Here is a 23,752-nt window from a genome sequence, read left to right as displayed (position 1 = left end):
GTACTCTTTCTCCCAATTTGTGACTGGGTTCTTCCATTTGGGAAGATACCACAACGGAGCAATCTTCCAAACCTGTTGTGCCATACTCCTCCATGCTTTGTTATTCAAATCCTTCCTAAAGAGCTAGCTTTTCTATGAGACTCTTAGTAACTTCAGCAGCATATAAAAGTTATCCTGCATTACTGCGCATCATCCATTAGAACGTGCTCTTCATAGTAGGTGCACATACTCACACCACATACATATAATAGCTTTTGTGCAGTTTCCTGGCTAAATATTTGAAAAGGAAGGAGGTATAGAAAGGCTGATTAGTTAAAAGTCAAACAGCTGCTGCAGTTTTACCTCATGAGACTACTTTGAAATCAAGAACTGAACTTTTAATCCATACTGAAATGCAAACAATCCTTCAGTGAGGAAATGCAACAGGAGATCAAAATTACTTAGCCCCAGTACACAAAGAAGTATGCCATCTTGTTTAATTCAAACAACAAAGAAAACTATGTGCTCTCCCAGCTCTGATTCCAACTGAATTATCAGTTGCAAGCGTACAGGAGGCAGACTGCTGGCAAAACAACTACTTTTTTTTTTTTCCCCCTAGGCAAATGCTGACCTACTCTATTTTAAAATAAAGCATCATAAAAGCTTCTTTTTGGTAGCTTGTTCCTATGAAAGAAACAGAGAATGGTGAGTTTGTTTTTAATAATCTGACTGGAGCAAGTATATATGTGTCCTTTTAAGGCGCTCAGAATTTCTACAGTTTGCAAGACGCTGGACTCAGTCACTTGGGCATTATTATAGGAGAGAGATCGGGATTATCTTCCATTGGAAGAAAGGAACCTCCTTTCTCCATTACACCTTGATTGGTTGTTCTCCAGTACTGGTTAAAAGCTCGTATTTAATTCTACGACCTGATCTCAGTCTTGCTTAACTTACTGGAGGCAGACAGAAGTGAAGAGTATAGCTTTGGAAACAGGCTGCCAGCTGGATTTTGTTTCTTTCCAAAATGGGACATCTTCAGAGTCGTGACTTTACAGCTCGGTAGCCTATGCAGTCTATCCTCTCTTAATAAGGTTTCAAAGTGCAAGTGGAGAGGGTTGCCTGAAGGTAAAAAGAACAAGTTATTCTGGTAAGCACAAATTTCCTCTTTTCACATATAAAACCCAGCACTGCACACACATCATTAGCAATGAGCATCTGTCAATACTGAGATAAAACAAAAGAATGACATAGCTAATTATTTTAAAAGCACGGTCAGTGGCAGGCTTTCTCTCCACCTGAATGAGGTGATACAGAGTGGGCAGGATGAGCACATCCCCCAAAACAGTAGCCTCCATATCCTGGCCCTCTGCTCTGCTGCAAGCTGGCAGCCAGAACCTAACACGCTGCCATGGAGCTTCCTCACTCTTACACTAGGACGACTCAAATCCTGTCCAGCTACACATTACTTGGCACTGGTTTGCATCCTTACGTGAGAAGCTTTAGCACAGCTGAGAGGTGATCTTATGCTTGCTTGTTCTTTGGGTTTTTCTTTTTTATTTTAAATGGGAAACAAACAAACAAGACATTTTAAAAGTATTTTCCTCCTAGTTCCTTAACCTACTCAAAAACTCCTTAACACACATTTTTGCTCTTCTATGGTTAAAGACACTAAAGGCGCTGCAGCCACTACCATCCTTCACATATTTAAACAGAAACTAAACCTGTAAGATCCTAGGGGGTTAGGGACCACAGCACCGAGCACATCTAGAAGGCCACAGGTTTTTAAATGAAGAATGGCAGAGTGACCGTCAAAACTCAAGCAGTGACTTCACACTCAAAATTGGGCCAGACGTCTACCAAATAGCCTACCTAGACGTCTACCACATGACCTGTCAATATCAGCATTAGATTCCGAGTCTGCCAAGTACCTCTCCAGGGCAGAGATCTAAAAGGAAATTACAATAGCTGTGCCACAAGTTTCCAGAATTAGAATATTTCTTGGAGAAGGCACAGAGAGCCGCTTTTAAGGAAATGGTCTAGTTTACACTAAACTACACAACTGCCTCAGACACGAGCCAAGACAACATGGTTTGCTGGGCTCAGGGATCTCCACAGACCGCATCCTTGTATGAGGATCAAGTGGCTCCGGTTGCATTGCAGAACTTTGGTGAAAGTTTTCTATTATCCTCTAGAAACTTACTTAGAATTTGGCTAACATACTTTAAACCTGCTTGTTCGTGAAGGAGAAGAGCAAAGTGGGCAACAGTACAACAACGGATCCTGTTTCACATTATGAACATGAAATCTACTCACCATGAGATAAAGAGAGTATGGGATGGAAGCCAGAATCCAGTAGCGCTATACGCTCTCCTAATGACATGGTCTCAGGATCTACTGTCTGGACAGAGGTTTTACAGCTACACAAGATGCAAGAGCTGGGCCATTCACAGCTGCACTTCATGGTGAGAGGTTTCAGTGGCTAGCAGAAGAAAAGAGATCAGACATTTAAACAGGGAAGCATTGTGCGCTTCACATTTAATAAGTAAAATTGAAGTTCAGATCCAGTATTTCTGGTTTGCTTTCTACAGGTGCATTAGTTTTCATGCACTAAAAAACAAAGCCAGGCAAGTTTTGAAAAAACCTCTCTCTGCCACAGTCACCTTTTCCAAGCTGAGGAGGTAGTCACTCACAAACACGCAGATCCCAGCGCTGCCGACAAAAATAAGTAGCGGATTTGCAGGGTGAAAAATAAAATCAAGACCTAGGGTCAATGTTAGAACAACGTGTAAGAGTACGACAACAGGCTCTCCCTCATTTTGACCATGGATGAATTGCTATTTTATCCAGTAGATATACTTGCATCTCTTATCCCCATCAAAATAATTAACTGCATGAAAGGGACATTCTGTGTGCTATTCTTTTATTAATATTTCCAAGCAAAAATATTTCCTTTGCAGCTCCAGGGAAGCCATAATACTCTATCACTTCCTTTTTGAAAAGGTCAAACATCTCCATGCCTTTTCCCCTGCTGTTCTTTCTCATCTTCCTTAAAGACCCTTCATAGCTGTGACACTTACAAAAACCTCAGTGCATTGCCGGCCTAACATTTTTATCAAAAACAACATCTATCGCTCTGACCGGTATTGTCTCATTTTCCACCTTCCTCATGTCTGTAACAGGCTGTTGTCTTCCATTTGGAGCGTAAGCTCCTTACAAAGGGGCTGTTGTCTTGTGCTGTACAGTGCCTGGCTTTGGTCTAAGGCTGAGGTATCAGTAAGTACAACCAAAATAGCCCGGAGAGTCTTAAGTCAACTATTCTTTTTCCTCACAGCTGCTGAAATACAGGTCTTGTCTCCTGTCCTCACCCCTGGCCCCCAACAATAGATCAGGTTCTGTAACATCAGTCAAACCAAAAGAGGGAGCATTAACAGCCCTTTTACCGATAGCCTAACTAAATAGATTGAATTAAACAATATTAGCTTTGTGCTCTGGCAAATCAAGCGATCAAAGACTGCGGAAAATAACACTTAACTTTTAATCTTCGTCTTAAATTTGCAGGCTATTACTTTCTGTTACTTGTAAATCAGTATTATTTGAGGTTTAAAAGGCAATAAACAAGCAAATAAGGTATGAGCAGCATAACGAACTGCTGTTTGTCAACTGATGCATCTGACCACACGTGTCCTTCGTTTGTCATACTTAATATATTAAAAACATTGGCTCAAATAGCTTTTAAACATCTGCTTCGGTAACTCACTATTTCACAGCTAGGTGTTTGACAGGTGCTTATTTGATCAGGCCTGGTAGCTCAGCATTTAAGTGACAAGTCAAATCACTACAACCCACTTAGGCTCAGTCACATGCCAACATCCCAAGTCTCAACTGATGCTGAATTTTTCTAACTTTTTCCCCCCCCCCCAGTTCCAGTGTAATCAACTCCAAAAAGTAAACAGCAGAAAGTTGCTGCCCAACCTAAAATTTGAGGTACAGTCTGGTCATCATGACTCAGAAAAGCAGCCTGATTTTTAAGAACTGGACTTCAGAATCAGTTTCTAAACCACAGTTAAACCGAGAACAACTCATGCCATTCTTTCCATGTTATCTCGGAATATAAAGTTCAGAAAAGAGCTCAGAAAACTTTGGATTAAGAACAAAGTCTTGAATTAGGACATTTTTTGCTAAAAATAAAACCATGCGTTCCCAGTAAAGACGCAGCCTAGTTTCATAACCACTTGACAAAACTTTCACTTACCTTCCTGCTCAAGTGAGACACAGAGGTAGCTCGGACAAGCATGCGTTTCTTATATTTGCAAATAGGGCGGATTCTAGCAGCAATGCAGGTACTGTCCGATATAGATGATGCAGGAACAACGTTATCAAGCTGGTTTTGTTTACCAAGTATCTCTTCAACGTTCAAGCTGATCAGAGAATTGCTGCTGGAGGAGCCAGTGTGCAAACTGCAATCAAACGAAAAACAACCGTCACTATCTCGGAGCAAGAGAGGTAAATCGCAATCCTGTATCGCGGCTGTGCTGCCTGATGCCTCCTCAGTATTTACAGCAGCAGCTAGTGCTTATCGGTTTTGTTCTCATCACATTTTTAGTCTTTGCTAAACTGTATCTCTTTAAGGGTATATAAACTTCTGCATATTTTTCATGCTCACATGCTCAACACAGAAACGGACAATAAAGGGTCTTAACTGTATTTTCACTAGTTAAGAGCTGAAATCCTTATACCAGAGGCAGATGTAGTAGCCATTAAGAGCATGCATTCTTCCTCCGACAAAGAACTTCACAACCAGCAGCTTAATTTATCACCTGATAACACAGTGCTTTACTTTCTATAGAAAGATAGCAGTTACACCTAGACAGTGCCAAACCTTATCTCCATTTCTCTCTCTGTTCGCCATGGCACTGTGGTTAAAAGATTATATTTCAATAAGCAGATAAAATTTTATTGCCTCGTATTGTACTCTTTCACCAAAACCAACTGTAGAAACAGTGCCTTCTTAAAAGATCTTCCTTTGTTTTCAGTCACGCATTCATATTAGCAGTAGGAAAGCTCATTTACTTATTACAGAAACATAGAATGGTGTATTATCTTTGTTGGTCCTATACGAGTGTGATAAAACTGTTTTTCTGGTTCAAATAGCAAAAGCTCTACTAAAACTACAAATGTAAAATCTGTATTTTTATTATGTGAGCCAAAAAGACTAGCCGGATGCTCCAACTCCATGCTGAGTTTGTAGGACTGGCTGTCAGAAATCAATGTCACCAGACATCCAACCTAGGCATTGGCTGCTGATGAAGCTTTAAAACAAAAGCAACCAAATAACAATAATCAACACCTGCCCCCAAATTCTTCACTGAGTAAAAAGTTGCTGATTTACATGTAAAATTAGATCCTTCTACAGTGTCATCCACTTGTCTTCAGTCTCCTAGTTATCAGCCAAATCCTATCCAACTATATACACGCATACATGAGGCAATGTACCTGTAGAAAAAAAAATGTACTTAAAGAGTCCCACATTCACCTAGTTACCTGTTAACCGCACAAACCAGGAAGACAATGAAGATTTACGGACAACAGAAAAAGGCAGCAATGCAAATGAGAAAGTGAGAAATAGCTATTCATGTTCCGTAAGTGAAACAAGGTAATTACATTAAAAAAGGTATGAGATGCCCTTCAAAATTTGCAGCAGAACCACATGCAATTCCCCCCGCCAATAGTCTCCCGCTTCCTGTTGTCCTGCGTACCAACTATGCTGCAACCCTGTGTTTACTGTAGGTATTTTGCACCTGAACAATTATAAACCCTAATAACTTCCACAATAGATAGCTTGGGTGGGGGACAAAGAGGAAAGGCCTGTTGTAACGGGATGTCAGCTCCCAAACCCGAAAGAACTGACTGCCTACCGCATATGCGAGCAGGCCATCCCATCTGGAAAAATTATCATTTCAGAATGTCGTAGCCCCCCCTACCAGTCATATTAACACAAGCAACAGCTTGGAAGCACTGTTAGTCCTGTGATGAGCCATAATACAATTTGCATTACAAATTAATACAAATTAGCTAGAATGTCTAGGATTTCATCGTATAACACACATCATCTCGTACTTTGATAACGATCCTCAGCATCACTTCTCTCTTGTGATGCTCAGTTGTGCTATGATGTAAACTCCGTTGCCTGACTACAACGCATCCAGAACACGGAAACACCGGCACGCAGCTAGCCAGGAGGATTGCCGGGTGGCAGTTTCATCTTCCCCTCTGAAGCCAGGCTACCACAACACAATTCGTTGCCACTACTGCTCTACGTAAGCGGAATAACGAGGAACGGAGAAAAATGGTGGCCAGAGCCAGAGTCATTAGGTTCATCTCCTTCATCAACAAATCCTTATTTATTTATTCATGTTTCCGTTTCTTCTGCCCTACTGGTATTCGTCACATACAAGAAAAAATAAGCTTTAGAACTTAATTTTCTAATAGTACAGCACTCCGCACTTGAATAGCATGGGAAAAGAACATAAAGGTGACTAATTTTATTTGCAGTTCCTCAATACTATTTTCACAAGTTCGTCTTAGACTTCCACCGTGAATTTTTAATTTGGAGTCCACCTAATAAAATATTATACAAATATATTTAAATAATACGGGTAGCCTATAAAATCCAGGGGTAACCAGACTAAAAAAAACAGTAAGATAAATTTTCAGTTGATCACAGATGAGTCACAGGTATAAACGTCTCAGTGGCATTTCGAAAGTCTAACTTTAGTGACTTGCACTCAAGTTGTCCCAGAACTTGCAAACTAACCGCGTACAATAAAGTCTCATCGTAGCCTCTAAGAGGCTCTTATTAATAAAAAAAGCTTGAGGAATTCCTATTACCTTCCATGATAAACAAACAGGAGGTTCAATGTATCAAAATCATATAGAAAGGAATTCTATGGCTCTTACTCTTTTCTGACTGTTGAGTAGTTTTATGCTAAGAAAGTTTTTAAATATATTGCACAGCTCGTAAAGTCCGCATTTTCAAATCTACACAAATAAGTTAACAGAAAATTTTCTCCTAATGAGAGAGAGAAGCCTCAAAAGTCCTGTTTCTGAACATGCGCTTAAAAACCTTTCATCTCTTCCCCCAAAAGGTAGAAGCAAAATTCTAGCATCTTACAGAAACTCCAGTTCGGGTATTTATATGTCCATATTTATCCTGGGACATGATCGGGATACAACAAGTTCTGATTTTCCACTCTGCCTATCAGGGAATTGTTCTCCTCCTCCCCCATAAAGCACCCAGCCAACTCTGAAGGGTAAGCAACACTGGAAAAAAAATTTAAAAGCGTTTACGCACCAAAGGAAAAGGACAGAACCACGCTTCTAACTTGAAGATAAACAGGAGATGCTTTACCACACCTCCTCCTCTTCCCCCATCAGCCTAAGCTAGAGTCAAACACTGACTGCTACAACTCAAGACGACCTCAGTACGTGCAGTTTTCCTGCATTCAGGCTGAAGATGTTGTGCATCAAGTCTTCAGCGGGGCCTGACTTCCTGAGTGATGTCTTTAACCCAAGGGACCGGGGAGGCAAAGGAGGTTCGAGCAGCCACCACGGCTCAAATCACAACTCAGTCAGTTTGTCAGCTCTGTTAACTCTGATACACGTCACTAACCCTGGCACATCAAATGCCATACCTGATGGAGTTTAATCATTTATTATTTTCCAAGAACTAACAAAATGCTCACAAAGTTTACGTAACCATGTTTATGCTGTGGTGCTACTTCAAGTGTTAAGGCTGACAGCTGCATTAAAAACACTGATGGTTCCTTTAGAAAGGAAGAACATTGTTTAAGGAACATTTTCTCTAAATGCTGCAAAGACTGCAGGCGTTTACTTGAAAACGGAGGCAAAAAGCATGCAAACGTTGTCTTAATGAACTATATTCTGAGCTGCTTGACCCAGACTGTACTTCGACAGAATAGGCTATTCCTTCAGACGTGCATATTCCTAATGAAATTATTAAATATAAAAATTGGCCAGGTTAATCTAAAAGTAAATAATGCAATTGCCCAGTAGTCAAACAGAACTAAATCCAAATCACAGTTAAGACTGGCAATCAGAGAGCATTTACTTAATCTGTCACAACAAGTAGCTGAATCAAGTGACAAGACTGAGTTAGGCAGGATTACTGTCTTGCTCTAGAACAGACAGGAAGTCCACGTCCTTCCAGTCCCCGACCTCTGGCAACTCTCCCCGCAGAGCACAGGGCACGCTGGCCCAGCTGGGGAATTACTTTACTGACCAGTCTGTACTTCGCTGTTCCCAAACACGACCACCCAAGAACACCCCTAAGTGCCCTGTACATCTGTTTTTAAAAAGCACCAAGAAGTTTCTTGCAATCTGCAGGAGTGACAAGCGTTTCCAACACTAACGTTTGCCTTAAACGCCGTTACTATTCTGGCAATTAGTCTACCCGTCTTTGGCTCCTGCTTTCACATCATGGACCTATCACTTCAGACAGACTAAGCCAAGCAGTGGTTTTTCAACCTGTTTGCAGCACAGCAATCAAGCTTTACTCCTTACAAGAGCAGAACTTCACTAACTCTAGTTTGCAGATTTAGAGATTTACGTTCACTCTGACTGCTTACAGTGGAAGTGCAGCCCCAAAAATTAAACCAAACAGAATGACAGTGGAATTAGTGACTGCAACTGAGAACAGTGGACAACAGAAGGAAAGTTCTCAATTTAATATAAATAAATTACTTAAGTAATTCATTAAAAATTACTCCCTGCCAATGTTGAGCAAAGAGTTGATTAGGAATCTCTCTTTAATAAAGATTCAACTCTCCATAAAAATATGAGAGGTTACAAAGCTGAATTCTAGGTAGTTCTCCATCACCAACAAGACCGATAAAACTTACTTCTTCGTATACAGAAAAATCGAAAAGGAGAAAGAGGTGGTCTACGTTCTGTGCACAGGAGGGCACTGAAAACGCTGAGGAATCCAGTCATTAGAAGAAATTTTAAAATTATGCCACCAGGATGCTGTGAAGCCTCCTCTTCTAATCTCGACAGGTAAGGTACACTTTGGTCACCCATTTTCATAGAGGAGGTTAACACCTTCCAATAGGCTGCCTACACGACACAATATCACGTACGTATTTGGCATTCTTCATTTTTGGGTCCCCTCGCCTCTACCCCCCTTTTACAAAACAGATCACAGCGACTAATTTAATACTCATCCTTAAAAGAAAAGCCCCACTGGAATCCTCCCAACAGGCACATATACTCATTTTCATTTTTCACAACATGAATTGCACAGATAGAAGTCTTTTACCTAAAGACGACGTTCTTAGCCACTATGACCAGTGCCTTAAATACAAAGTTATTTTTTGATCAACCTATAGGAAAAGGAGAACTAACCAGTTAAATACTCCGTTGACTTGGTGGGGTGACGCGGAGCAGGCTTTGCGGGGTCCTGGAGACCCACTGATGGGGGTACAGGAGGGACTTTGACACATAGGGTTTCCTAAAGACTGCGTAAGGCCAGAGCTCTGCAAGAGAAAACAAATCTCAAACTCAGGAAAGCTTCATGTGATAAGGAATCTCAAGAAGGATGATGGCAGAAGGGAAAAAGCCCAGAAAAGCAGAGTAATCTAAGGAACGTTTTGCAATTACAAATAACGTTGAACTTGAAAAGATCCAATATAATCAATCATTTGCAATTAATCAACTTAATTTCAAGTAACATTCTCCAAAGTAGTCTGAGTTCACATTTCAAACGAATTCTGAAACGTCACAAAAAGTTACAAGAGAGCTTTTAGTTCTCTGTTCTATAAGCTGGAGACCATTTTCAGAGCAAGATCCCCCAATTTTTGAGCTATTCCATCTTTTCAACTGGACAAATAAAGCCTATGCTGTACCAAAATCACTAATTTCATAGAAACTTCTGAAGTTTTAATAAAATGATTATTGAAGAATATTTGATGGCTCAACACAATTACAAGCTCATTGGACGTTTCTGAAGTGTCAAGACTAAAATACTTTGGATTTCCACATCACTAAACCTCTTTATCTTCAGTTTATTGCATGCACATGTCTATGCTAGTGTTAGTTAAAAAACAACAAAAAGCAAAGATACAAGAGCAGCAGAAGCACAGCTTTCCTCACACTGCACCATCAACACCACAGCGCCTTCTCTTGAAGGAAGTGTCGTTAGGGATACGGAGAACTCTTTCAGTAGGTACGCATGCTACTGACATAAACAAGAGTAGGTTTTCCTCAAAAAATAAACAGATAAGCACTAGATATATTCATCAGTCACTAAAAGAAGCGCTTTGAATTCACAGAAATATGGATGAAAAGACAGTCTCTACTACACAAAACCCCCTTTCTAGAACGGCTGTTGTTGAACAAAGTAAAACTTACAGGCAAGTATACTTGCACTCATTTACATGGGTATTGTTAACAAGAAATTACCACTACTAGAGCTGGTTTTAATACATCTAAACACTTAAAAACTAAGGATTATTCAGAATAAAAATGGCGCTTTTTTGGTAGTAATTTTGGTTCCACTAATTATGCTGATGTATTCTGGCTTAGTCCCGTATCTGTAAAAGTGTTCCCATGGCAAGGTAAAATCTAGATTTTTTTTCCCCCCCGAGAACTTTTTTGCTTCTCTTCCCCCCCCCCCTTTTTTAAACAAACTGTGTGCTGCTGAACACAAGAAAAATATAGAAGAAAAATATGTTCTTTTTAAAGAAACAGACAAACTACTTTGCATGTCTATCTAAAGACTACATCGATGCTGCTAAGTCTCTGAAAACTAATTTCCCCTTTGTTCACGTCCTACCATCTGCCCTGGCAATATATATTTGTTCCAAATGCTGCACAAAAAACCTGGTCAGACCGTGCAACGTGGAATAAGTCTAGTGCATGCAGTGCAGAGCTTCTACCACCCCATATTACATTGCACTGCAGCGCCTGGTTGAGATGCTGGGAGCTGTTCTCTACTAGCACAGTGTAACCCCGTTCACTTTAAACTTAGGCCCTCCCTGTTGAGGGGGCAGCACAACCTCCAGATTTTCAGGATACAGCCTGATACGTTCTGTGCAGCAGCTGAGATCAAAGGAGAGGACGCAGCAGAAGCCTCGGAGCGTAACTCCAGCTACCATCAATGCCACCTACAGCTCACCTGCTTGCTGGAGCGAACCCGGAGAGTCAGGTCACAGCATGGCAAACCAGCCTGTGCAAAATTCCTGACTGCAGCAACATTGTGTATTTGCAGCTTTGAAAGCAATAAACAGTTATGTTGTGCTTATCCTCTACTTCCTGAAGCTTGCCCGCAGCCTTTGACCATCTAGTCTCCCAGCCACAATCAGTCCAAGTCTGTAGACTCTCATTCTCACCAGAAACACTAATAAACAAATGGTCCAAGTGCTGTGCACGGCATTACTGAAGAGACTGTGCAAGCCGTAAAGGAAAGAGAACTCATCTATTTGCAGAGTACGCCTACAACTACAGGCAGATATGCACAACGGCATAGAAATTGCAAGATTACAGGAATTCCACATACCAGGAGGTCCTGCCTGTCTTCTGCTATGGGCCCACCCTAAGCCAAGCTTGAGAAGTTAAGATAACCAAGGAGCTCTCCAATGGTAACGGAAAGTAGGGGTTTTCATCCAACGTGGAAAACAAGCTCCATTACAGGCCGGACAAATGAAATCTGAGGAAGTGGTCAGAGCTGCTGACTTGTACAAATCAGCCCTGGCTCCTACTTCCTCTCTTCTGAGAGGGGATAAAAACCAGGAGTTTGAGTTGCCTAATGATACTGCGTTAAGTTTGCTCTTGACCACTCTTCAATCCCAAGCACTTGCTCTGCCGTATCCTCTCATCAAGAGTCTCTTCTCTTCATCCCATTTTCTTCTAGTACGCATTTGACATCTGACTTTAGAACGTGGCTTTACCTTTGAATGTCCACCTTTATTCAGGAAATCCTCAGAGGAAGTGGAAGAAAAATATCATATGTAAGGAAACTTATCTCACAGGAATCTCACTTTTGCATCTGGGATAGCATTGGTTTTATGTTCTGCATCTCCTGGGATGGAGAAGTCTGAGGGGAGGTCTGATCAACGTGTATAAGAATCTGAAGAGAAAGTGTCAAGAGGAAGGGGAAGGGGCCAGACTCTTCTCTGGTGCCCAGAGACAGTACGTTTGTGCCCAGTGGGCATAAACTGAAACACAGGAAGTTCCACCTAAACCTGAGAAAAAATTTCTTTCCTGTGAGGGTGACAGAGCATTGGAACAGGTTGCCAGAGAGGTGGTGGAGTCTCCTTCGCTGGAGATCTTCAAAAGCCGTCCGGACGCAATCCTGGGCAATGTGCTCTGGGTGATCCTGCTGGAGCCGGGGGGTTGGACTAGATGATCTCCAGAGGTCCCTGCCAACCTCAACCGTTCTGTGATCCTGTAACTTTCATAATTGCCAGCCTTGACACATATGCTTCCTTTCTTTACTTTCCTGCATCAATTTCAATTTTAAGACATCCTGTACTAACGCAGTGACTTTCTCAGTAAATTTAAGTAGTGCATTAATAGATAACTGTCCCTTTTCTGCAGTTTCATGTTCAGAAACAATTGCTTTTGAAAGCCCTACGAGAGTTACCTGCTTCCATTTTCTCCCAGTTACACCTGTTAACAGTCTCCTGGACTTACCTGTTTTCCATTCCTGTAAAAGTCATTTGGAGCTAATAGCTTTCTGTGTTCACTCTGTCAAAAACTTTTGGCCTGAAAAACGTGCAGGTTCTTTGAAATCACAAGTGAAGACGTTACTCTTTTGTTCCAGGTGAGTGCTAGGGGCTCAGTTACTTCCATAAGCGACTATCCATTCTGTCTTCTCCTGCCCTCACTTCCTCCGAAGCATTTTAGGTGCATTTTTTTTCCCCCCAGTTTCCCGTAACTTTTTTTTCTTTTTTTCCCAATTAGTTTTCAGCCAGGCAAGAAAGAAGCACTGAAGACTGTTTACACGCTGCATCCTCATGAAATGCCTCTTTGAAAGCCAGCTATGCAAGATCTGAATTCCATTATTTCAGTAAGCAGTTGAATGTTACAAGAGACTAGGTAGTATGAGTGACAGTTTTTAATAATTTGCATTTTCAGTGTGTCTAGTAATCCCAGTGGGTCAGGAAATCTAGATATCTAGAAATACAGTACTTTTTAAAAACTTTTATATAGTTTATTTTTAATATTATTAATTGGTAACCATCCCTATTCCACGTTCCTGCTATCTAAATAAGTGAGATTCAGGGACAATTTTAAACTTTTTGTTTTATGGATGGAAGCTGAGAACAGGAGTTAATTGACTTAGCAAGGGTGCATGGGAGTTTGCAGAAGACTTGGCAGTTCAAGGATCCAAGTCCTACTCAGGGCCAATACGGCAAGAACTTGACATCTTTTTCAATTCTTAGGTCAAATAGATTTAGAAGCTCTCTTCCTTGTATCTGATAAATGCCACACTTGTTCTGGGATCAGTTTTTTGGTAAAATATGAAAACTTAGTTTTTATTAATTTTTCTGCCTTCTATGAAATGTGTTCTTAAAGTTCAGAATAAACTAATCACAGAATGGTTGGGGTTGGAAGGGATCTTTAGAGATCATTTAAGTCCAACCCCCCCCGCTCAAGCAGGGTCACCTAGAGCACATTGCCCAGGATTGTGTCAAAACAGCTTTTGAATATCTCCAGGGAAGATATTTCCCATCCTCTTGACACCTTCCCTTCAGATACTTGTACACGTTGATGAGATCGCCTCTCAGGCTTCTCTTCTCCAGGCTGAACAGGCCCAGCTCTCGCAGCCTTTCTTCATAGGAGAGGTGCTCCAGTCCCCTCATCATCTTCATAGCCCTCCACTGGACTCTCTCCAGTAGGACCATGTCTCTCTTGTCCTGGGGAGCCCAGAACTGGAACCAGTACTCCAGATGTGGCCTCAGCAGGGCTGAGGAGAGGGGCAGGATCACCTCCCTCCACCTGCTGGCAACACTCTGCCTCATGCACCCCAGGATCCCATTGGCCTTCCATCAGGACACCCAGGTCCTTCTCTGCAGAGCTGCTTTCCAGCAGGTCAACCCCCAGCTTGTTCTGGTGCCTGCATGGGCTTATTCCTCCCCAGGGGCAGGACCCTGCACTTGCTGTTGTTGAACTTCATGAGGTTCTTCTCCGCCCAACTCTCCAGCCTGTCCAGGTCCCTCTGAACGGCAGCACAGCCCTCTGGTGTGTCAGCCACTCCCCCCACTTTAGTATCATCAGCAAACTTGCTGAGGGTGCACTCTGTCCCTTCCTCCAGGTCATCGATGATGAAAACGTTGAACAAGACTAGACCCAGTATTGACCCCTGGGGGACACCACTAGCTACAGGTCTAGTTATACAGGCTAAAATATACAAAAATAAGTAACAGGGAAAAAATTTCACCTTTTTAAAAATTTTTAAAATAGTAATTAATGTTTACTGTACTTCACCACAAATCCTAATTTACAAATGCGGTAAAGTTATGGCAGATAACTTTTCATACTGGAGGTCACAGTCATCAGGATGGATGGGAACAGACCTCTCTTGAAAGAATTTCTGTGCCTGTAAGGTACTTGAACTTACCTGCTTTGCCTTTTGGAAACTTCTCCTATCACAACTACTGCTGAACATCTTGCATGTTTATAGGCAAGACTTTATAACCTGAAAATTTCCAGCAACTTTAAATTGCAAAGGGTCACAATTTTGCCTCATTGAGATGAATTTGTGCTTCCACAAAAAGCACGCACAATAATCTGGTCCGGGGACAGCACAGGCTACCTGCATCAACTAAGTATATCTAAAAACTGAAAAGCAGTATGAAATTCATGACAGTGGGGTGTTTTGTTTGGTTGGTTTTTAAACGAGAAAAAAATCCCTCTGGCTTTCAGTAACTAATCTGGTCAACTCAGAACTGACATTCACGGGCCATACATAAATATGCAAAAACAACACTTCTAGAGTGACATGAAATGCCAATATCAAAAACACTTACTGTTTACCCACATAAATAGGTCACCTGTTTCTGCTTATATATGTGTATCAATCACCTTGATTTCTGAGAAGTACAGATGAAATCATACAAGAGTCAACGAGTTTCACAGGAAACAAAGCTTGAAATTGCTGGGAGCAACATCAGCGATGCAGCAACAGTGACGCAGCCAGTACTGAGCACCTTATTACTCTTCCCGTTTCTTTCCTAGGCAGACTTATCATAGTTAGGAACTGGCCTTTGACTCTTCAAAAATGAAGGTTATTACTATTTTAGCAGACCATTTTGCCTCCTGTTGCAAGGATTTTCATTGGCTTTCATTAGCCACAAATTCCAGCTGGCTACTAACTTCCTATTTACCCAAACACCTACAATTATTACAGGAATCTGCAGCTTTCTTTTTGGGGGGTTTCAACGTGTAGTACCAACACCACCACCTGATGCATAAACACCAGAAGTACAGTGCTTGGTAGAGTGCAATCATGTCTTTTTATCATACCTGAGAAAGGTGAGTACAGATATCCCACTATACCAACGGAGAAATGGAACCACTTAACCAATTTCTCTACCTACAAAAAAAAGCACGCAGTTTTAATCACGTTTTTCACCATACTTCATATCGTTCCCATGAGCTTCTGTCCCCCTGCACTAAACCAGGGAATCAACACAGAAGCCAATAAAAACATGTAAAACGCTATGGTACAGCTAAAAGTAAGTGTCACTGCTGCAAAGCTAAATTCAACTGAAACTATCTTTAAACTTTCACTGACCTCTAAATACTACTTCCTGGAGAACTTCAACTTAAAACTGCAACTGATGAAAGGATCACTGTCTTCACTGATGATAAAAAAAAATGTCTCTCCAGTACTACACTGCTTAGGAGCTAGTTGTAAATTACTCATTTAATCCATCAGATATTTGGCGTCAGAGGGAGGGAACATGTTTTCCAAGCCAGAAATGCATGGGCGATTCTCAGACATCTAGGCCCCAGCAGCCTCTTTTCATCTCTCTCCCAATAAGAAACAGCTGTTCTAACAGCGATTTTAACAACTACATTCCTGGCACTACACTAAAACTGCTTGGAAGCATGACTCCCTCCTCCAAACTGCCCCTGCCATCTACCACATGAACAGAGCTGATCTTCAAATTTCTTGGGCGGGAGAAATCAAGTCAGAAATTTGTATGTGCTCAACCCATTGGAGTTTTGGGTCTCACAAGTAAAATAGTCAAAGCAATTTACCATCCTCTGACTACAATTAACTTCCACTTCTCCCCCCTTACCCTCTACACCCAGATAGGATCATAATTTCACCTATCACCAGCGCTGTCTCGTGTATTTTGCTAAGAAAAGCAGAAAGTAGCTCGCAGTTCTGACAAATTAACCATTCAGTCAATTTTCCGTAACAGGTATTGTTTTAGACATACACACTAGGCACGCAGAATTTTCAGCGAAATCTGTTTATCTTCTTTTGTTACTGCTGTTGGGCAACTGAGTTCAAGCTTCCCACACCAAGCACTGTTTACCTTGTGGCACTGGCTTCTGCTCAGTAAGCATGCAAAGTTATAGCACAACATCTGAGTTGTTAAAACCATGTTCTAAAGCTCCAAAGACCAAGCAGGAAGGCTTTAAAATTCTATTTTTAACAATGCTTATCCACTCAATTTGACTTAAGCAAGAATTTAAGGATATGCGAAAAAGGAGGTTTTAAAAGCAAAGGGTGAAGCAAGTTCAGTTATCACATGTCAAATACAAAATTCTGGTTTGCTGATATCAGCTGAGGTATTCATGTGTGAGAAGAATTAAAATTGTAACAGTGAATTATAAAGAAACATGAAAACGGTGTACCAAGACCAAAGTATCTGATGTGATTTATGAACTAGCTGACACAAAACATACTGCTGGTAATTTAAGATACTCTTTAATGCACGGAAGCTTTCTTTACTTCCACCACTGCACAATGCCTTTCCTGAGTACTAACCTGCTTCCTCACATTATGCAAGAAAAAGGATGGAATAGTGTCTCCTGTAGGGCATTTTGGGATGGAAGATGAAGAATGCGAGAGCCATTTATTCTTTTTGGAGGTCAGCAGCGACACAGAACCCAAGCGGCCCTGCTGCTTCATCAAGTCTTCAGGCTGCTGGTCACCACCAAGGACTACTGGGCCCTGCAAATAAAAAGTCACACAGAATTTCACTCGGATGCCACAGCCCGAGAAATTATTTCTTCAGAATGCTCTAACAGGGAAGCAAACAATGAAGAGTTAGATTTCTATAGAACACTGATAAATTCTAAAGTAATGGTGCTGACCTCCGAACTAGGGAAAGCAGTTTAAAGAGGAAACGTTACGAGGCCGGTATCAACGCTATTTGTTTTTCCTGCAAGAGCTGCCCACGTTCACGGCTCACAATTAACATGCTGCTTACAAGGTCCTTCAACTCTGTTCACAACTGCAGGAAGGTTTAACCGAAATCAGTAAAAATAAAATCAAGGCACAACAGTACCCTCAGAATGGTACTTGCTTGGTATCATCGGCCATGGACCAGCAGAGATTGGTGACTCCTGTTCTAGTCTATACTATTCAGACAATTTAGACCATTTAGAATAGCAGGGCAGTAATTAACGAGTAATGTTCAAAGGTGAGGATTATCGTGATGAGGAGTACCATTTTCCCGTCACGCTTTTGCATTTTCTTCTTTACAATGGCTGAAGAGAGGTAGCCACTCTGCAGTTCAAAATTTCTACGGCTCCGGTCACATATATCCCCTTCACCCTTACCACAGTTATAGCATGCCTTGTGGCATACAAGCAGTGCTCAACTCACTAATCTATTTCTCCTGACTCAGCAGGAGAAGCTGAGAAGCTCAACAGTAGCTTAATACTTCCCTGTACTAGCAAAACATCTCTCTAGTAAAAGATACAGGCTGAAAGTAGCTGGAAAGTTAGCATTCCTTCAGGGGGGGTTAAGGTTATTCACTATGTAGCCTGCACTTCATAGACCTGTGCTAAAACTATGCACATACTTGTGAATGGAAGAAAACACTACATAGAACAATCAACTTATTCCATGCATTTATATTCACGTTGGTATAACCATCGTAATCGCCTGAGAACAGCAACTGCTTTACAGTACATTCCAGAGAACCATAAGCTCATTTCTTGAAATACTGAAATAGATAAGACAACTTACAGTTACTTTAAAAAAGATTCAAAGCAACTGAAAAGTTGGTACTTCCCTGTATGGTGCTGTGCTGTATTAGAGATTAATGTTATAAAAGTCTCAGACCCTTAGGAACTATTATTTTCCATAGAGCTGGAGTAGAACCATAGAGTAATTTAGGTTAGCAGGTAACTCTGGAGGACGTCTAGTCCAAGCCTCCCCTCAAAGCAGGTCCAGCTAGGTCAGGTTGCTCAAGTCGCGAGTATCCCCAAGGATGGCGATCACACCATCTCTCTGGGCACCTTTACCAATATTTGACCGCTCTCATGGTAAACTTCCACGTTCCAACTTGTAACCATTCCTCCCTGTCCTAGCACCGTGAACCTCTGAGAGGAGCCTGGTTCCATCTTCTCTATACCTCCGCATCAGGTAGGACAGCAAGATGTCCCCTTCACCTTCTCTTCTTAAGGATGAACAAACCCAGTTCTTTCAGTCTCTCTTTGTACATCATATGCTCCAGCCCCTGACCATCTTGATGGCCCTCTGCTGAACTTGCTCCAATACGTCAATGTCTTTCGTGTACCGGCAACCCCAAGACTAGACACAGGACTACAGATGGGGTCCCACAAGTGAAGTCAATTTACTAATGAAATCAGTATTTTCTCCTTAAATATTATAAAAAACAGGCATGTCATAAAGCAGCTTTAAAAAGAGGCAGTGGCTTCCTGATTCTTTTTTCCAGAAAAGTAAAACATTCTCCAGCAGAAGAACTCACATTTACCAACAAAGGGTAGGTATTCCTGTCACTAAAGTGCAGCTAGGTTTTATTTCCTTTTTAAATTCAATAAAGATGAGATTTATCAGATACGATGTGCTTTCCTGTATTCACAGAACAACGGTGATGAGAATTAGGGTTTAAATCTCACTAACAGATCATCACCAATCCTAATACTCACCTTAGCAGTCACGCCCATTATACAGGGGAGGGAAAAAAGCACAAAAAGTCATGCTTTGAATTGAAGGGACAGCAAAGGATACCTAATGGGACAGCTTTCCAGAAATTATCTGCCATTTATAATTAACCTATGCTGAAAGAATACCAAAGTCGTAACTATGCAATGGCTGTTTGGCAACCTGGGTGGTGTGGTCTCTTGGAGGAAACAGATAAAAGTCTAGAACTGCAGAAACTATATTACTGTTTAGTGTTATCCGACTGCAAGCTTCCTTCACCTGAGATCTTGCAGGACCAGCTACAAAAGAGCAGCAAAGGTACAGGGACACTATCTTTTGCTGTCTCATGGATACATTATACCCCAGTAGAATGTAGAGTTTTAGTTTTATCAAAAAGTGGTCCAACGTACTTCATTTATAAAGCTTATGCAAAAGGAACATGCATTTATCCAGAGGAAATATATACATACATATTAAGCACAATAATTAAAAGCACTGTCAGTTTATCTTCCAGAAAAGAAAGCGGGAGGGAAAAAAAAAGCTCAAGCCAAGTACAAATCCTCAGATGCTGCTCTTTTCAAAGTCTAAGGAAGTGAGTTTTGCAGTTTATGCTGAGAGCCAAATTCTTATTATTTCAAATTGGAACACGCAAGTCATTTCGAGACTTCAGAAGCACCTTGAAAGGATTATAACTCAAGTGCTTCCAGAGGCTTCTGCAGCAGGCTGAGAGGCTCTTAACAAGGGGAAATCTCAAAAAGCATTTCAAGTTTTGAAGATGGAAAGCCATGTTTAAATTTATCTCCATCAAGTCTAGCCACGCACATGTAAGTATTATTCTACTCAAGAAATAAGTATTCATCCTTTCCTTTTTCTACCATAATGCTTCTCAGATATTAAAGTGAAACTTCAAGGTAAGGTAATGTGAGGTAAACTTTAAAAGGTAACATCCTAAAAGGAGGACACAGGGTTTGTCTACACAACATCCTTGAGATTTAAAGATTAGCGTGCTTTAAATGATAACACTTTCCAGAGCGCATCAAGGTGTGCAAGCATAAACTGAGCACCTCTGATGTAAAGCAGCAACATCCACATAGGGACAGTGATGCTCTGCCAACTTAAACTGACATTTGCACAAACCTACTTGGCATCTTAACGCCACCATGGAAACCTGTTCTCATCAATGACCTACCCTGCCCGGACTTGCTGAGGAAATCGTGTCCCCCTCCCTCAACAGGCTCTTACTTTAGTCTTAGTGAAAAAGACAAAAGTCCCAGCCTCAAAAGATAGAGGTAACACCTCCCATTGGTATGGGCTAACTCAAATGTTTTTTCCACCAGCCTTTATTTCTACAGAGAAAGTAACACGTCCCACACTACTACCAAACAGTGACTTCTCCTAAAGAAATACTCAATTCATAGTTTCTAATGAACTTTCCAAGTCACAAAATAGAAGACTGAAATTACCTTGTTAGCACGAAGTTGCTTGTAGATATCTGTCTGCTGTCTTATTCGATATTCCAAGTCAGAGATTTGAGCCTGCAGCCACGTCCAACGGCAGATAATTGCTGCTCTCTCCATTGCCCACTGACGCTCTGCGTGACGACGTCTGAAAAGCAAGTTTGCTCGTGCTCATCATTTAAGTAAATTAGTTGCAACAACAAAAAAATAAAATTCACAGAAAACCAAGAATAATTCCGTTATTAAAAAGGGATATAATGCACTTTCTTAAATCACTTAAGAGTTCATCTCTGATACAGAAACAGTGAATTTTTCCCCACAAACACTATCAATAGGGAGCCTTAATATCGAGCCTTAATACGAGTCCCTATCCCCAAGATGGAACGGTCAACAAAATATATTAAGTAAGGAGCAGATTTTATTTTGACTATCACAAACCAAGGCAAGAGTCCAGCTCCCTCTAGATAAGCATAAGAAGATTTCTCTCCTTTGTGCAAATTAAAAAAAAAAAAAAAAAAAAAAAGCAAAGCCTGACAGGACAGAGACCTGGTTTGTGTTGCTTGGCACAGAGCAGCACTAAATGCTTTTCGTGACATTCCTCATAGCTTTTTGCCTAACATGTCCTTAAAAATCTCTACTGATAGAAATTCCCAATGCCTTTCAGGAAAAGTAACCCCGTGATTCATTATCTCAGCTGGAAGATTTTTAGCGTATCACCTGATTCTCCTTTGCTGTAGCAGTAGATCATTCTACTATTGATATGAAGAACACCAGAGATCATAAAGAAGAATTATCTGTGGTTTTTTTTTTTTTTAAATACTCAGATTAAGATAACTGCTGCATTCATTCAAACTTATCATTTGAACAAAGGTCTGCCTTAGAGGACTGCACCATAAACTGTAGCAGGTTCAGCAGCTAATGTCTGAGCATCGTGCACTGTGCAGTTATCTTATCAGCCTCCCAAACAGCAAGCCTACTCGCCAGTCAGAACCTTTGGAGCACTGACAGACGAGAGCTGACAAATCTCCCTATGGCATTTTATCATGCCCAGCACAAACGACAACCCGTCGCACCCACTGTAAAACTCGGCACAAGCATTATACAAACAGGAGAAGAGAGACAATTGGAAACAATGACTAATGCAAATATCACTTTTCACAAGTGTGAAAACTGTGACCATTGTAGACCCTTGTAAAGGCCAGAGCTTCTACTTTTGCTATTACCAATAGTGGGTAACAGATATTACACAAAATTTCACAAAATTACTATAAAATCTGTTAGTGCAGACAGGAGCCAGCCTGCACACGAAGAGAGAGGAAAAAAATATGCTCAAGTTTAATGTCTTGTTTTTAAATTCAGGACCACTCACTTCATAATCTGATGTATTTTACACCAGCAGTATGATGGCTGAAGAACAAAGAACAACTAGGGCCAAAATCACTGTGGGAAGAGGTTCTTTTTCATCAGTGTGAGGAGGCTGCTGTATTTGAATAGGATCAGATGTGGTTACAGTTTAAGAATTCTAATTTTAATAAAGAAATGCACCAAATGTGCGTTATTTTGGGGCAATAAATCAAACCTGAGAGCAGAGCACTGACTAGATCAAAACGTCAGCTTTCTCAAATAAAGAGAAATCTTGGATTTTCTTTAAATTAAAACTTACAGAAACCATCAGGAATCAACACGTGAGCAGAGAGAGAAAACTGAGAAGGAGCCCCAACCTAACTATGCAGCTTCAAAGCAGCTTCAGAGTCCAACCAGTGGATTAACAAATGAGATTCTTCTTTTTAACAAGTTCATGCCAAAATGAAACGAAGCAACAACTCAACTGACCATATGCTTTGGAATAAGATTTTCCACAGGAAGTCTAGTTGATATACGCTCCCGGAAACAGAGCAACTTTCACCACTGCAAAGACCTTATCGACACAAACGCTGTATCTTCAAAGTACACTTCCATTCCAGCCCGAAATCTGTTCTCTTGCAGATATTTCCTCTTATTGAATTCACTTTCTGAGTACTACCACTGTCCTCTTCCAAAGGTTAGGATCTTTTTCATTTTTTTTCAAGCACGCAATGGGGAGATCGTGTCGTTTCAAATGCCTTAAAACACTGGAGCATCTTAACTGTTCTCTCTCACGGTTCTCAAACATGACAGTGCAACATATCAGAAAGGTTAAGATGCACAGCCCTGTTTTATAGGATAAAAAGCAAGCATGATTCAAAAGCAGCTGGGAAAACATTTTTAAAACCTCTATGCTAAAGACGTCTGAAGGCAGAGAAAGAAAAATAGGAAAGAATTTTAAGGCTACAAGATCTACAGAAAGATGAAAAGCTAACTGAAAGCTTCCTCAGAATTGCTGCTTTAGCATAACAAGCCATAAAAGTGGCAGTACACAGTGTAACATAACAAATGTAATAATCAATTGAAGTGGTCTCTTTCCATACAATCCTTGACTATTTTGTGCTGGATACACTAGTGGCCTCACTTTTTACATCTCAGCTGGCTACGCTACAGTGTCGAGAAATATGGGAAGTGGACGTGCAAGTTACATCAGGTTCTCTCTTCAGCTTGCAGCTGTTTAAGCACTCTCTTCTCTCTATACTAGCCTGTTTTTAATTTTTTTTCCAAGGAATATGGTATACTACCTTTACTTATATTTCCTATTAACATCTTAAACATACAGGTTAATCCCTTCCAATTGCTCTAGAAGAGTTATCTGCAACAAATTCAGCAAACAAACTAATCCTTAAGATTTACCTTATCAAATCTCTCATATCCAGGCGAGTCCCTAGAAAACCCAAAGTAAAAAGAACAGTATGCTGCAATTACAGTTTTGAAATCCATGTTCCTGTACTATCAATACGTTTCAGATTTTATTTGTACAGAGAATTAGGAAAAGAAAAGGGCTGTTACATGAAAAGGAGCCTTATCTGTAACAGAAGCAAATTATTAGCACCAAATTGCTCTTGGGAAATTCATAAAACTAATTAGATTAGACACAAGCTTTCTGAAAAAAATTTCCAGACTACTTGTGAGCATTGATATGAATAACTGGTGAAATTTATATTACATTTACTACCACCATCATGCAATCATCACGAGGGCATTACCATCTTTGGCATATCACAACTTTCCACAGCCTTGATAACAACTGTTATTC

General features: G+C 40.8%; 1 protein-coding gene across 1 annotated transcript in view; it reads right to left on the bottom strand.

Moving 5' to 3' along the window:
* LOC104150103 (KAT8 regulatory NSL complex subunit 1-like) overlaps positions 1–23,752 on the bottom strand; it is a 42,230-nt gene that overhangs the window by 9,041 nt on the left and 9,437 nt on the right. The window contains exons 2-7 of the mRNA XM_068934284.1: positions 20,596–20,737; positions 17,003–17,188; positions 9,400–9,530; positions 4,232–4,436; positions 2,293–2,458; positions 934–1,098 (exon numbers count right to left, since the gene is read on the bottom strand). Of these exons, the coding sequence (XP_068790385.1) occupies positions 934–1,098; positions 2,293–2,458; positions 4,232–4,436; positions 9,400–9,530; positions 17,003–17,188; positions 20,596–20,737 (995 nt within the window). The remainder of the gene's footprint in view (positions 1–933; positions 1,099–2,292; positions 2,459–4,231; positions 4,437–9,399; positions 9,531–17,002; positions 17,189–20,595; positions 20,738–23,752) is intronic.

This window comes from Struthio camelus, chromosome 2, assembly GCF_040807025.1.
Source record: "Struthio camelus isolate bStrCam1 chromosome 2, bStrCam1.hap1, whole genome shotgun sequence".
NCBI classification, from domain to species: Eukaryota; Metazoa; Chordata; class Aves; order Struthioniformes; family Struthionidae; genus Struthio; species Struthio camelus.
Note: the sequence above shows the minus strand (reverse complement) of the source record. Positions and strands in the feature narration are given on the sequence as shown.